This window comes from Hippoglossus stenolepis, chromosome 22, assembly GCF_022539355.2.
Source record: "Hippoglossus stenolepis isolate QCI-W04-F060 chromosome 22, HSTE1.2, whole genome shotgun sequence".
Lineage (NCBI taxonomy): Eukaryota > Metazoa > Chordata > Actinopteri > Pleuronectiformes > Pleuronectidae > Hippoglossus > Hippoglossus stenolepis.
In genome coordinates this window covers 7,528,115-7,545,096 of record NC_061504.1, presented here as the reverse complement: position 1 = coordinate 7,545,096, position 16,982 = coordinate 7,528,115, and the positions used below count along the sequence as shown (strand labels likewise).

Here is a 16,982-nt window from a genome sequence, read left to right as displayed (position 1 = left end):
AACCCGACAATCCTTCCCGCAAGCTGTCCCAACCGTAGCTACTGAAAAATGCAACTCAGATTTTTCGTTTTTTTTTTTCTTTTTTGATACACAGTTATACGTATGTAGTACCTATATCTCCAGTTCCAAAATACAGTGGTGGGCTTAGTCTGAGAAAAAAAAAAAAAAAAAAGTCTTGGAGTTTTTAAAGTACTCCTTTGTTTTTGCACGGGCCGCTGGATGCAGGGCTTGTCCTCTTGTGCACCGTGTCTCTGTGAGGGGAGGGGGCAGTCATTGGTCGGCAGGGACACAAGCAGCGAGTTCACAAAGTCTCTGTGTGTCTTTGCCGGAGGGTCCGCTCTGTTAATATGATCATACTTGTTGTTTTTACTCTTTGGTCTATAAAAATATGAGAGGTTTACTCCAGCAGAAGGCCTATTCACAGCAGAGAGCGCTCAGTTTGGGTTTGTTTTTTTTCACAGCCTCGTAAGAAGCAACAGGGTCTAGTCTGTGATGATCCCGTCTATGCTCTGGAACTCCTGTTCTAGAGAAGCGAGGAGACAGATGTGGGAAATCCTTTGATTCAAAGCAGTTGCTCCAAATAGGAGGAGTTCCAATGAGGCAAAAAAACCATTCGTGGGATTTATTTGTGGTGTCCCGATCCTCCGTGGCACGAGCAGGCGCTGCCAATTTCAACAGAGCCGGCAGATAGAGCGGAGAGGAGGTGGTTGCAACATGTTGACCCAACGACAGATAGCAGAAGGGAGCAGTCACAAACCCGGAGGAGCCAGTCACAGGAAATAGGAACTGTTTTACAGTGAGTACTTTGTCCAGGGGGAGAGGCTGTTCCCTCAAACAGTCACTCCCTGGTTTCCCAGTCTCTGGCTGTGTTAAGACACCTGTGGATCAACAAGAACAGAGCAAATATGAGAGGATTGTTTCAGCAATGAAAAGAAACTGGCTACTAGCTGTAGTCTGTGTGGTGTTTGTGAATTGTAAGATTGACATCATTCTAAGATTGAATGCTCTAATATCTGAATATTAGAGCATGTAAACCTTTTCAAGTAACAACATAAATTCATATTCTGAACCCAAACATAACCATTATTTGTCTCCTTTGAAAACAAAACACAAGGAGAATCAATGAAAACATTGTTGTAAGAGCTCTGTAGTCCCATTGCTACTCAGGAGGTGTTAATTGCATGACTATTGTAGCAGTGTCAAATAAAAACATTCAACAGCTTCCTCTGTCAAATCAAGTGTTTTGCGACACAAATATTTAGAATTATTCATCGGGTGCCACGCAATAACAAAGCCAGTCTCACAGTGCAGAGACCGAGAAACAATTAATCCACCGCGGAAAGACGTATCTGGAAGCCTCTTCGCCATCTGGCCCCCGCCAGTCACACAGCCAACTTGACAGAGGCGTCGAAGCTTTCCAAGACTGCTGCATTAATTCATAGTAATGAACTCTTGATGATTTCACAGGGTGCAAATTGCCATGAAAGGGGCAGGTGTTGGATGGAGTACTAGCATGCTTCACACTGTGACAGTGTCTGACGCAGTGGGAATAATAAACATCGCCACGAGCTCGGGGTTTAATAGAGATAATGTCATGGTTTTGTTGGAGCCGGGCATGAAATGACCCAGAGGTATAACAGCGTAAAAGCAGGGGCATGACTGTGCGAACTGCCTGACTGTGACTGCTGGCCAAACAGGTGTTTAATCCCGCTGTGAGCACAGCTTCCCCCCCTCAATGCCTCCTAGTGGACACGCTGACATTACAGCGCCACTGAACGCTCGGGCTGCCACTGATAAACGAAGGAGGACAAACACTGTTGTAGAAATCTCGAGAGAAATTGATTGGAAATGGATTTAAATAGATGCCAGGCGTTGTAATATGTGAAATCCAGCACACAGTCCGGGTCCACCGTGACAATTCCCAAATGCTTTCTCCATATTCCTCTATCTTCTTCTCACACCCGCACTGTGGCAAATGGCCCCACCATAAATCTCACACACAAATCTCCTCTCATGTAAATGGAAGGCCTTCTATTAAAGGAAGGAATGTTGGGTGAATATTAGCTGAATTTACCCTATGAATAAAATTCACAGGCCCTAGGTGATTATTACTTCGGGTTTTATCAGGAAAACGACCATATTACTCGATTTCATATCTTATAACGGCGCCGGAATATTTTTACATTCCCGAGCTGGGGGAGTGCAGAGCTGAGGCAGATGTGATGCGGCGGTGGTCCAGCAATTGAACACATGCATGAACTTTGAGTGCAGCGGCTCTGGCTGTTTGAACAAGACCAGAAAGAGAGAATTGGACTTTGGAGTGAGGCTGATACCTGCAGGAGGTGTCTGAGGAACACAGAGTGACTGTCTATTCTGTGCAGCCTTCTCTTTTTATGGTGCAAGCAATCCAGTCAATACATATCAATATGTGCCCGGCAGCTTTCGATCGAGTACAAGGGAAAACATTTGATTTCATGGATGTTGATGAGATCTGAAGCTTCCTGTCTCCGGGCAAAGCTGGAACACTCCCATGTATAAATGAGCGTGCACTTGTGCTTGCTTCACGTATGCATTTTGCATTGTGCATTCAAGTGAAGGTGCATGGAGCCACATCTGCCGGAGCTAAAGAAAACTGCGTTCACAATACATATGGACTCACTCTCCAGCTGGGGAGTTAGCCGATTGAAAGCGAACGCACCCAAGCATATGGCCCCGGCTTGACATTTCCTCTGTGAGTGAACTCTTGCTGACTCCCATCAAAATGTCACAGTGTGGACAGCGTGCATGGCGAACGTGTGAACGAGCACGCACGGAGGAAAATTGATCTACTTTGCCCCTCCGATCTCTTTATCCAGACACAGACAGATGTAACAAATGCGTAATTCTCAGGGGTTTGCGGTTGATTAATTAACGTGCGATTGAATCATTACTTCTATCTAGTTGGTCTGGAAGCTTTTCTCCGGAGAAGCAAAGTTGGTGCCAAAACATCAGCTAATGGACGAAAGCCCTTTCTGCTAATCTGTCATTCTAAAGTGCTCCTGCTTTTCGCATCAAGTGACTAAACTTGTATTAATGGCGTCGCTGTTTAACGTTGAGTCTTGTGCAGTCGAGCACGCTTCCCTTTTCGGATCGGAGCACGCCGGCTACACAAAAGCCTGCGCCATGAATATTCATGCTCATCGGTTAGGAATGATCCACAGGTTAATAAGGGAAGGGAAATCGCTCATTACACGCTGTGAAGTTGGATAATGCCTGAAGCAGATACTGAGATCAAAATACACAAACGTGTATGCGCAGGCCTCCAGACACTAGGCCCCATTCCACATTAAGAGAAAGTTCAAAGCTACCCGCAGTGTTATGTCATTATCAATCCTCTCATACCACGTTTCTTCTGAACATCAAAGCAAACACTCTTTACCATCTGCGTTCTTCAATATGATCAGAAGTTGAATGCCTGAGAGGAAACATTAGAACACATTCAACCACAGCGAGATCGGGGACAAATAACAAAATGTCACTTATTTGTTAAGATACAAACATGAAGACGCCTGAAGTGTCGGCCCTAATAGACTGTAATGTATAGATTACATCCCCTCATGCATCGTGAGCTACCGTGCTGCAGGTGATATGGAACTGTCATCTTATCTTATAGCTTCCTCTGCGAGTGAATGGACAATAATCTTCTGTGCGATGCACTGTCAAGAGTCCACTGCATGCATTCCACCCTGTCTTCTAGTTTTTATGTCCACTGAAGACTTGCTGTCTGGACTGAGAAGCACCAGGATCAGATATTTATCTGAAAACCGAATCATAAAATGGGCCATGAATGCTAACAATATTGACCAGCAGAAAAGCCTGGTTTTCATAAACTCTATGGGACTATGAGACTGGGCATTTTTACGACTTTGGCCTCATCCCTTTTATTGCGCTGTACGGTAAATTTACAGCATGGCCACTCTCTACTTCCCAATCACATGCATTAATATCAGGCACGGTCTGGCGCCTCGTTTTTATGGGAGCGGACAGACTCCATCCGACACGATACTTTAAAGACAATATTAAGGCATGCCAATACAACGGAGCAAAAAAACAAGCTGCAAATAAACCCGACGGGTTTTACTAGTATTACTGAACACATGGATTTTCTGTGGTTAAACACACGCCAGGGAATTTGTGAGCTCATGGAAAAATGTGTAAGTCAAATAAAGATATCAAACAAGCAGACGGTTGTTTAAATTGTATCTGGATTTATGTGTGTGCGCTCGTATTCGTGTCCCTGCTTGACGTTGTTTGCATATCATGCTCCGATGTTTTTTTGTGGACTCATAAAAGACATACTATTGGTTGTAATGATTTTAATCAGATTCTGAAAAAAGACTAATAAACTGGAATGGCACTCAGAGAGCCGACACCTCTGCCAAGGCCCAGCAGTCCCCTTAAATTATATTAAGCCGCACCAAATTAAACACACTCAAAGATATGAATCTCCCAAATATGCCAGATTGTTCTTCATCAACATTCAGGAATTTTGAGGGGAAAAAATCGGCGAAAATGTAAAAAAAAAGCCCTTTCAATGAAAAGAAAGCAGAAAGAAAATAATCCTGGATCCGTCACCTGATCCAGATCCACACCAACATCGGTTCTTCTCTGACCCATAACACATTCTTAGTTTTGTGGTAATACGTTCAGTGGTTTTTATGTAAAGCTGCTAAATCACAGAGAAACACACAAACAACCTCATTGGTTGAGGTAAAAATACACACATATTAGGAGTATTACGGTATCTACACCTCATCAAGATGACCATGCAAATGCTGTTTTAAAAAAAAGTCCAAAATCATAATTCTCAGACAGATAGCTCCAGAACAGAAATAATATATTTTGCCCTATGCAGAAAAATAGAATCACAATAAGTGTCACAGTCACAAATCAAACAACGTATTGAGTGTCTGGGGCTCCTCGGTACCTTGCTGCCTCCATGAGGCCCCCGGTGGTCTTGTGTCGCTTCCTGCCTTTGCGGGACCAGGGTTTGGGTTGAGTTGTTGTGTTGTCGGTGGTGTTGGTGGTAGATGGCATTTGGCTGTCTGTCAAGGGGTCATCAATGCTCTCCATAGTGCAAGAGTGTCGTGGGGGACTCTTGTCGCGTCATAGAGCCTGAGGGGAGAGAGGCAGCGGGGAAGAGGAGAGGGAGGGGAGGCGGAATGGTTATCAAGCTCAACACCAGGATGCAGTCCTGTATTTTGAGCTTTTTTGCTCTTCCATATTTAGACACAGTCACACCAACAACATCAACACCACCACCGTTATCGATTTGTCTGCATGAAGTGTCTCGAAAACGTGCCCGTGTAAAAGACGTGCTCTGTGTAAAATGTGCTCTTGTGTTAAATATAGAAGTGTGAGAGAGAAACTGGGACTTATTCTGCATAACAATAGTGCACATGAAAGCAAAATACAAAGAGGCCTTGTGTTTTTCCACCAACATTGAATTGTCAAGCAATGAAATGGCTATAAAAGACAGCATTAATTAAATCATTATTTCAATGTCACTTATACTCAACCATAATAACTCAAAGTATGTCTCATACAGGTTTCACGCCTTATAATGGTTTGAGGCCATGTGAGGGACCTGGTCCAAGGACTCGGATGGGTTTACTTGAAATCCATAATCCCCAGAGGGTGACCCATTCACTTTTTTCTCTCGTCTCATCATCAGGTCAAAAATGTAATCTGTCTAATACCTTGGTTTATGACCAAATGCCTTCAAGAGTAATGTGAGTGTGAGAACTGTGCTTTGTGTTAATGCTTATTAGCAAATGTAAGCATGCCAAGCAACTAAACTAAGGAGGTAAACATTATACCTGTTAGACATTTTTAGCATTGTTGTTGCAAACGTTTTATGATGCTAACAACTGTGCTGAACAACACCCAATAAAACCTCACAGAGCTGCAAGACGCTCAGTTCTTAGTTAATTAGCACTGCTGTCTCCTTGGAATGTGCAAATCAAGCTTTATTTTGGCCCCATTACCGATCCAGGTCCTTGGGTATCTGCTAATAGATTGTATCAGGCAATGCAATCAATCAAGAATATCTCTACAGTCATATCTGCAAATTTGGTGATTTGACGTTTTCCAGTTAATACTTAAGGCTTACATAAATTAAATGAATGTATTTATTCACTGAGGTCAATAAACTAGTTTCCATATATCCCTTTGGAGTACACGGAAAATATACAGTAAACCAATTTTGGAGATACATTTTTGACAGGGTGTGTTATACTTAAGTATTGATATATGTTGCTTCCTTCTAGGAATAAACGTTCAACTCGTCTAAATGTCAGATACGTAATGAGTGTGCACAGGCCAGCTAGCAACGACTTCCCACTTTATGGAACAAATTACCCGTTTTGTTCACATGAAAATGGCCTTAAATTAAGAATTGGGCAGTGACGACACTTGTGTTTAAGCAACACTGTTCACTTCACAAATGAATCCCACAGTCTCATCCACTGTTGAATCTAAAAGGACAGGCTCTCTCATTCCCCCTCTTCCTTGTCTCAAAAGAATCCCCAGCTTCCCAAAATGGAGGACTTGGTATCTCCCAAGCCGACGAGATGTGCTGACTTGGCTTCCACTAAGGAAGGCTGGCAGACAGAGCTAATGGTTAGCAGAAACAGGGTCTCTTTCTCTTTTCTCCCATTCTCTCGGCCTGTCTGGTGTGGCCAAGCAGCTGTCTCCTTAGTGGTGATTCTGTTCAACCTACTGTTGGATGTGCCTGGAGGGCCCAGAGGGATCAATTACCAGGGCCGGTACCGACCCACAACCACAGAGGGGGTGGGATCGGGGATGAGGTTGGTGGTGGTGGTGGTGGTGGGGAAGTGGGAACGGGTCCCATCAGGCCCAGGCTGAGCTGGCTCCACAGAGATACGGAGAGGACGGGATGGAGGGGGGTGAGGACGGATGGATGCATGGTAGGGGAGGGGTGGGGGGGCGGCCCTCAGCACTTGCTAACAAACCCCAGTCGAAAGAGCTTTTTCATACTCGGCCGAACACATGCTGTCACTGGCAGTTGTATGAATGCGTAAATACTCCGGAAGCTTACAGGAAGACACGGGCCGGCCTGGGGATCGTCTTGTGTAAACTACACCCTTGGAAGACAAAAAGGCTGTTGGTGTGAGGATGAAAACAGCCTTTAGCTCCATGTGTACATGCGAACAGACATACAGGCTAAAGACTCATACCCTCAGGCAGATGTAGACTACCTATAAAGCCAATAAAATATGTCCGAGCTCATGTAACCAAAGGCTCTACTCCAACATGTCGTTCTACACTTGCAGAGACTCCAGTAGGCCCATGGACCGTTCTTCTTCTATCCTCAACTTAAAGTCTCCTTTTTCAACCATCTTGCTGTATCGTCTTTTTTCCCTCAATCTAATCTAATCTCCTCTCCTCAGTGAAAAAGTCTTGATTAGGGTAATCACACTCTTTCTCTCAGTAGGTGACACTTCTGCTCATAGTACTCTTTTCACGGCCTAAATACACCAATGAGGACCGGCCTACCGTGTGATTAAGTCCCTTTTTTCTAATTTTTGTTGTCAATTCAGTTGTGTCGTGAGTGCACCGCTTCCGTTCCCTGCAAAGTCTGAAACTGACGCTGTGTTGTGTCATTACAAACGACAACTGCAGTGCTCAACAATGACGAGAAGATGCATTTGGCTGGATATCAGGATGATGAACGCTCTCTGATGGAGACTTGCTGAGTTATAATCTCTTGAAAACTGGCTAAAGCATGTGTGCTCTTTAGGGTGCTATGCAAACAGTATGGCAGCCGTCAGAAAAAGGGCAAAAACAGATACTGAAGGGCTCACAACATCAGCCACAGCCTCACGGCCACCAACTGAAAGTGACTTAATGTTTCACATTTCTGACTGGCTCAAATCCCCTTCCCTGTCTTTCACTCACATCGCTCTTTTCTTCCCTCGCACCCGCTTCTCTGTCCATGTTTTGAATTGTTCGTCTTATCGGGCTGTCACAAAAGCTGCGAGATAACCCGAGGTGATTTCGCTTCCCTCCTCTAATGGCGTGCTCACTCTGCCTCTGTCTAACCAAGCTCCCCGCGTCGGCGCATGCAGGGAGAAATAGCTCCGTTTCATCTGCCAGTCTAAAATGGTGGAGGGCACGACGCGGAGCATCCTCCCCTCTGGAGAGAGACAGCAGTGAGCCTTTCACTGAGAGAAGGAGGTATATGGGAGATGACTGCTGAGACTACGTATCGCTCTCCGAAAGGGAGCGCTTTGGAAAGGCAGCACTTGAGGCAGCCACTGTGTGATTAAATGTATATTCATATCAATTAGCATCATGGAGAGAGGAAAGTATTTTTGGAGTAAGAAATTAACCCTGATAATAGTGTTTCTATAGTAACGTAGCATCTGACTACAGCATGCATTAGTTTACCAATCATGTAAATCAAAGGCCACCTTAATTGTGTATGATGGCCCTAAATCTTTGGGTTGATAATTCTGTTAGTGTCAGATTTTGTCAGATGTAATAAGCTAGAATAGGTTAATGCTACAACCGAGTACCCACAGTGCACAGTAAAAGTATATTCCATACGATGTGCACTATAGTGTACAGCCGATGGTTACTTTACAAACAATGTATCATCATGCATTGCACTTGCAGAGTCTGTTTTTAGCGTGTGTCCCTCATATTTCCAATGGCGTAGTTTTTTTTTTTTATGACACTCTTGTAAAAGATCCTTCAATATGAATACAATGATGACATACAGTGATATATAATCATATCACTGAGGCCACAGCTGTATTACAGTGTAGTATTAGACATAAAATGTAATTGAAATTTGTTGTTATTATATGTTTGAAAGTTTACTCTCGAAAAACATGGGCAAGCAACACAGCATATACACATATATACTTAATTTTACTTGAGAAATTGTATTTTGGAGGAGGACTGGTATTGGTATTGTTGCTCTATTACTATTTTTGGTTAACATAACTTGTAACAATAAATGACAGTTTGCTAAAAGAAAACCTTCGCATTTGGAAATAATTATAGTTTATTACCATGTACTTGATAAAACTGCAAATATTTACAGTAATTAAACTATACTTCACATAAAAGTAAAAAACAGCACAGTAAGTGAAAAGAGTGGGTGTAGTATAATAGTATATAATAATGATGGGAGTTGAAGCTACTAGTGTAAGCAATGTAAACAGTAGTTTCTCCTCAGGGTCCACGTTTGCCATGGTGTTACCATACGTGTATATGGTGTGTGTGTGTGTGTGTGTGTTGAAGTGTAAATGTCAGCAGTTCAGTAGCCTGATGGCTCGTGGGTAAATCTGTCTCTGAACCTGCTGGTGCGGATGCTCCTGAACCGCCTGCCAGATGGCCGGAGTGTAAAAGGTCTGACGGGGTCAGAGAGGAGCCGCTGTGCCGTCCTCCTGCAGCGCTGGCTATAGAACGTCCTGTGTGGCCGATAACTGAATACGATAACACTATAGGCTGTTGGTAAGCCAGTTGGGTGGGCGTGCTAACACTGGTAACTATGTTAGAGCAGATAAATACACAGTGAACATACACATACATGTACAGAGTGCAAGATGAGATTGTTTTTGGGGGTGGCGGCGGTAATAAGAACATTTTTACAACAATTAAAGACAAGGAAATGGAAAATAAAATATACAATGTAAACCCAATATACTGTATAATACACTTAAATGAACCCAACGAGAGCATTTACAGTGTAAAACGTTGATATGATTCATTTTACTTTCTGTTGGGTCAGTTCTTTAGAGGAGAAATGTGTCAGTGTATCGCCAAGGCTCTTGATACTGACACAAATATTTACAAGTGCACCTCTGTTTGATATGTGTCCTTTCTGTGCGCTGGTGATAAAAGCAGCCTCACTCAAAATGTCACTGTCAACAATGAGCAATGTACATATCAATCTTCATATGTTTCTTCTGGCGCCGGCCTTAGAAAAATCTATATTCTGTTATTTTCTTATTGACTGGAACATGCAATCTCTTCAAAGCAGGGTCACACAAAGATGAATGTATGGAGAGAGAGAGAGAGAGACAGAGAGGAAAAAAAGAGGAAAGTGAAAAGAGGAAAAACAAGCATGTTATTTAAAAAAAATAGAAGCACATCAAACTGCTGAGCTGAGTGACATCCTGTGGGTTGAGGGAGGACACGCAGCGCACATCTAATCCGCCTAGAAACTCAAACTGAGCCGGGCTGCTGACTACAGGTGGAGGAGAGGTCAGCGGTGTCGCCCCTGAACAACAACCTCCTTTCTGTTTGACAGAGGAAACACAAACTCCCAAGCATTTGACCAACACACGCAAACCACCTCTTGACATTTGTCCAAAATAGCCCTTTATGGGGGCTATGGGGCTGAGTCAGATTGACTTGGCTTAGTCAAATGCCCCCGAGGGAAATGTCTGTTTGTCTGCATTGATGTGTTTCGCACAAACACCTGACAGACAGGTCAGACATGCTCACTGGACTGTGCACGGCCGACAGTCATCCCTGAGCAATATCGGGGCGGCTGCAGTTCTGGCTTTAACCTTGAAACGCCTTAGGGAAGAGGCCATTTGTTCAGAATTAACCAGAGGGAGGATGAGGAGTAAATCGTTTGTTTGTTCCCCCCCCCACCCCGATTCTCCCTCGGGTCTGCAGATAACAAGATGCTTACGCAATTTCTGTTTTGGGAGAATCATCCTTAACCTTTAATGCATTTTAGGCAATTTTTAGGTTACGTGCACGCTCGTGAAGTAATGTCCCAAATCATCCCGACTTGCCTCATGTTGATATTAACGGGAGCGGTCAGGTCAGGCCGGTCCATCCATCACACACACACACACACACACACACAGGAGAATATTTTTAGAAGACTTTTAAACAATGACCCGAGTCTGCTTGTTGCCAGTTATTAGAATTCTTGACAGTGAAAGCTGCTTACACACACACACACACACACACACACACACACACACACACACACACACACACTGGCACAGATGAGTGCACATAGCTGTCCAGCCATTTGACTTGCTGTCACCGAGCTTAAAGTAGCCAATGAAGCAAGCGAGGAATACCTGTCACATCCTGCATATTGTCGGCATAAGCTGATGAGAGGCTCCCTGACTGACAACCAGAGAAGGATATGAAGAGCACATGTAGGCCAAGCGCGGACACGGATTTATGAATATGCAAGCGGCTGAAAACACACGGCGAGAGACACCGGTGAGAGCGTGTGTTAACATGCAGCCCAGAATGAACCCGCGTTACGTCTATTAGCCTACGAACACACACAGCGACATTTGCATTCTCAACCCCCTCCGACACACACTTGCTTTTATATCTGTCAAATATAATAAATGGAGCCATGTCTGCCTGCCCAGATAACAAATTACACTGTAGGTGGAACATGTAAAAGCTGTCACCTCCCTCTCCAGGTATATTTAGGGTGGCGTCGGGGTGGCGTGACAGACACACGCGACTCGCAACACGTCAGAAGAGCACAGGGGCCGCGGCCGTATCATCAGTGTGTGTGTGTATCGCACTACATATGTGTGTTTGTCTTTCAGCGGGCAGGCATAAACAAGTTAGTCAGCTGATGACTAAACCATGACAGATGCATTAATGATGCCCCACCGGTCCTCAGTGCTCACCCATTGACATTCAAAGATAGGGCAGCCGTGTTGTGTGTGTGCGCGAGTTGTGTAACATGTTTATCGACTCCGACCACTCTAATTGCTACAGTATAGACTGTGCATACGGGCAGGAGGGCAACAGTGTTTACGTGTTTTCTAACAGCCTGCGGGGGATTATGGGTGGGTGTAAGGAGGTAGGAAGGTGTGTGTGTGTGTGTGTTTTGGAGTTGGGGGTGAAGTGGAGAGGAGGAGGGCTGGAAAGGACAAGCGGGCGAATGAATGGGCGTCGTCTTCTGCAAATGCAAGCGGCAGCGGCTCCCCATCTGCTGCCATCATTAACATTAAGAGCGTCCCTAATTCAAGGTAATTGCCGGCGACGAGGAAGTCGACAAACAGTTTGTCTACAGTTTGTAGAGACGAGCTGGAGACAAGGAGGGAAACATTTTCAGCCGATTGTGAAGCGAATGTTAAACCGGGAGCTGCTTGTGGCCGACGGTGTGCACGCTGGCCCACAGTACGCTGATACGGCAGCAGTTGGAGTGCTTAAAGGAGCAATGATGAGCCTGAATGGCCGAGTAGATTTGATGTATTTCAGCACAGTGTAATTCAATAAAACAAGATTCCATAACTTTTGTTGAACAGCAACCACAGGAGCTACAAGTAGCAATTTGGGTGCGTTCAATTTTCGTGCAGGACCCAAGATTTTCCTGATTAAGCCGTTTAAAACCTGCGCTATTTTCGCACTTCATATTATTATTGAATCAAATGACTGGAGGTCTTTACACACTGGGGCTCTTTATGTGAGCAATTCATTTGCACATTACGTTTAAAACTCTTGTTAATCACCATGTGTGTGGAATATAAAAAAAAGTGCATTTCATTTTACCAATTTATTTGTGTTTCAGAAGGAGCATGAGCCTGCATTGTGGAGTTTATATGTATTGGACTGAAATGAACCAAACTGTTTTAAATCTGGCGTCCATGCTGTTAATGCCTGTTAATAGGAAACAATCATAGACTGTAAATAAAGATGGACGACGCGTCTCAAAATCCTCCCACTATCCAGAAATGAAGCCAGAATACGTTGGATATAATTACTACATAGTGTAGCTATAGAGGGATGGAGCCAAAGTAGCGAAGCCCTGTCCGCACTCGACAAATCGTGAGCTAGTCTTTGCTGTCAATCATGACGTTTCACCCCCATATAGCATCAAATAATACAATCAGTTTGATTTGACTTTTTATTTTGCTCCATGTCCCATCTGCTAACATGGAGAGGGCGGGGTTTATGACCTGTGCTCCTGCCAGCCACCAGGTGGCGAAGGAGATGCTTCGGCTTCACTTTTGGGGAGCTGTCATGCCGTCCATCTTTATATAGTTTATGGAGCCAACACACAACAATGTTATTTAATACTGTTTAGTCATAAGTTTTATGATCAAAAATTGAATTTAAAGTAACATTAGACTAGATTTCACCGCAAAAAATATTTTCTGTGCAGATGCTTCATGCTCCGCTCTGACACTCATGTTGCGCTCAGTGCCACGGGGACAGTGGGTACACAGTTTCCTCACATCTACTGGTTTACTGTGAGTGGATTGTGTTACCTGCGGGGCTAAAAGAGATCCTGAACTCACCGTGGTGGTTTTGACTCGGCCTCCGGGCTGTGTACAAGTCCAGCCAGATTTATTGACTAACAGGTCACAGCCTTCGTCCTCCAAACATGGCACCATCTCACACCACTGCTTTTTCCGAACAATGCCAGCTGCAAGAGACAGAAAGACGGAATCATTAGAAAAGGTGAGAAAACAGCAGGTGAAGAGAAATGATAGAGAGAGAAAGATTCAAATAGAGTGAGTGGGTTAGGGGGTGAGAGATGGAGAAAGACAGATATGGGCAAAGATATAACACATTGGGAAAATGATGGAAAAAGGGCAGGTGTGACAAAATATGGAGGGATACACATACAGGAAAAGATTGTGAAATGCAAGTAGATGAAGAGCAATGAAGTAAAGAGACAAGTGAGCAGGGGATGACAGTGAGAGATGAGGGGAAGATGGAGAGAATCAGACAGATGGAGAGAGATGTGACCAGTCAGGTAGAAGAAATAAAAAAACATCGCAAACGATATTTAGCGGGTTTACAGCCGCTCCTGCATTCGGCAAGATTTCAAAAAATGATGGAACACTTTTTTGAGCCCCATGCATGAGCTACCACCAGCAACGGGAAAAAATGTCGTACGGACTTTTTAACAATCTGTGACATTTAATGCACTTCACATACAAGACGTCGCCATAACAACATTCTGTAATTTGTGCTGTTCGCGAGCACGCACTTCCTCTCAGCCTGCTGCGCTCCATTTAAGTTCCACATTTCAGTTTCAGAGATTCTACATTTCCCAGAAAAGCCTCAGGCTACAGCCTATTACATTCATTTGCACTGTAGGCTTTACTTAAACACCGAGCCACAATGATACCAACGATACATATAGTGACAATGAAATCGGGGCATGGAGAGAGTGATGCTGCAATGCAATCTTTCCTGCACCTCTTTTTGTAAGTGTCATTAACTTGTTACATCAGATTCAACAAATGAGGACGAGCAGATGTGCATAATTAACGCAGGGAGGAAAGTCTAGACTTTTGAGCAGCATCAGCAGTGGACTTAAGAGATTTGGAAAACAGTAGAAGAATTACACAGGACATCTGCAACAACTCTGGACCACTCGTACATTCTGTTTGTACAAGTACGAAAACCTCAAAGTAGGAGAAAAATTGGTTCTCCCAAATCACTCGTACGCACAACTGAACACATCTGTCCGTAGGAACAGTTCTTGCATGAGGCCCAAACTGGAAAACACATCAAGTCAAACAGTTTCAACTTATGTGGTAGCAGGACTTCAAATAGGCACAGAAGATCAACTTCAGTTTTTCCAAACACACAAATGTATATTTAAATCAGATGTGACAGGCTCTGTGCATGCAGTTTCTTGAAAGTGCAGCTCTCTCCGGGGCTCTCTCGTTGGACTGGGGCCTGGTCTTGTTAGCCCAGAATAACTGCCAAGATGGCTGCCAACTGGTGAGACTTGCCTATAAGGACTTTGGCTGTACTCTGTATTCATAGCTCATCTGACAGGGTTGTGGGGTAAGTTAAACAGAGAAGAAAGTAATATTTGAATCCACTCCAATAGACCATTGCCACCTTCCTACAGCCCGAGTAAAATATCAACAGTAGTTTCAGCCGCCTCCAATGGAACAGCAGTCAGCTGGTGATAGAGGGTCAGGCGTGATATAAGCAGTTAGCTATTTCTGGGAAAGGAAGTGAGGCAGAATGAATCATCAATGAGCGCTTGAACAAAGACGTCAAAGGATCAGAAATTTACATTATACCTGGGCTTTTGAAACAGTTCTGCAACAATAACGCAGCACCAAGAATATATGATAACAGCCAGAGGAAAGGAGCAAGTCCCAAACTTTCTACATTTCTGTTGCCACTTCCAAGATGGTCGATATCCTGAGAAAGTTTGACCGTAAAAAGACATTTTTTTTGTGAACAAATATTATTTTGCTCTAAGAAAGCTCAACGGGGGTTTATGAAAAGAACGGCCATAGGGATAGAATATAATAGGAAAGGCATGAAGTGTATTTTGTCATGATAGATGTTGAGTTATGGCCAAAAACGTGTGATCTGAGGTCACAGTGACCTATGACCAGACTCTAAGCAGCACATCCTTTAATCCGAGTGAACGTTTCTGCCAAATCTTAAAAAAAATGTCCTCAAGGCATTACAGAGATATCACCTTCATGTTTGGTTAAATCACAGCATCCTTGATCTTTCCCCTTTGACCGAGAAAATCTGATCAGTTCATCTCGAGTCCAAGTGAACCTTTGTAGCAACTTTAAAGAAACGTCCTTTCCTGAGGTATCACAATGACAAGAGTGGGACAGACAGATGGACAACCTGAAAACATAAGGCCTCGGGCTCTGGCTCTTGCCAGTTTGGGGGCATAAATAAGGTGGATTTAAGGATCATTATCTACTTGGTGTAATGTTCTGCTTTTCAGTGCCTTTGTGTGTCAGGTCGGCTCAAACCGTAATATGTCTGACACCGAATAAAGCAAAGATTCTGAATAAAAACCAAAAACCTCATTAATCTGTTAATCAGTGACAGAAAAGACGAAGAGATTCATTCAGATGGAAGGACAGGGGATGAAGACAAAGTAGAGAATAAGTGTATCTAGATAACATTGACCAGTGCAAGATGAGTACAAGATAAATGAAGAGGGATATATTAATTTTGGGCTCATGCTTTTGTGGACGGAAAATATAATTCTTTATTGGATAAAAATGAAATTAAGAATGAGTTATTAGGCATATATAGCTTTTATACTTTCAAATGGCAGCGACAGCGTACAGGCTCTCTTGTAAAATGTGTGAAAAGTCTCTTTATATTTATCTATAAATTTGCTTTACAGGCACCTTCAGTAGCTGCCTCAAAGTGCATGTCAATTAGCAGCAAGCTGTAGCAAATGCAAAAAATATGTTCAACATAAACAACATCTATATATCAAATCAATCCATTAAATACTGTGTGTGCCCCTTTCCAAGCACTGAATGACAGAATAATGAAAGTTCCATGAACACTGTGTCAGCACAGTCAAGCGTGAACTGGGAATTGACATCATTGTTATGAATTGTTATTGTTGAGAGCATTTTGCTGACATGCTACGTGAGGTTGAATAACCTTGCACTGCTGTAGTTTGCCTCAAGGCTGCACACACATGATCTAAAATACTGTACGTGTGACTGAGATATTTCCCCTTCAGGGACAAATGGGGAACAATGTCAATTCAAATAGCTCAAAAATCGTATCTTGTCAGCAATGGCTTCTTCTCATAGAGCAGTTGTGCTACACAAGTTGGGGCACAGCACTAAGTGTACGTAACTCCATCCACCTGCCAGTTCCTGACGGATCATATTTGTTATTGACTCCATACAGTTTACCCGTTATGCCAATTGCTGGGTGGCCATTCCTGGACATACAGAAAGGCCAAGCACTTGTCTGTCCTTAATTGGCTGCTCTAAGCTCCATAATACCCAGTGTTTCTCTTATTCCATCAAGTAAGAAAGAGTTCCCGAAACTTTCTCTACCAGCACTACCTTGGCAGCATTCAGTGGAGTGTGTGGACAAGGATTTGAACCAGTGTTTGTAAATGGAAAAGGGAAGCAAGAGAGCTGAAGAGAAACGTACTGACATAATGAAAACACACCATTCACTGAGGAGAAAAGTAAAACCTTGTCAGATGCAAT

General features: G+C 43.5%; 1 protein-coding gene across 2 annotated transcripts in view; it reads right to left on the bottom strand.

Moving 5' to 3' along the window:
* Positions 1–247: 247 nt before the first annotated feature.
* The window catches only part of LOC118101268 (chemokine-like protein TAFA-5), a 138,259-nt gene continuing 121,524 nt past the window's right edge, over positions 248–16,982 (bottom strand). For both annotated transcript variants that reach the window (XM_035146866.2, XM_035146867.2), the window contains exons 3-5: positions 13,311–13,438; positions 4,967–5,154; positions 248–878 (exon numbers count right to left, since the gene is read on the bottom strand). In XM_035146866.2, coding sequence (XP_035002757.1) covers positions 5,146–5,154; positions 13,311–13,438 — 137 coding nt within the window. In that variant the 3' untranslated portion in view covers positions 248–878; positions 4,967–5,145. The remainder of the gene's footprint in view (positions 879–4,966; positions 5,155–13,310; positions 13,439–16,982) is intronic.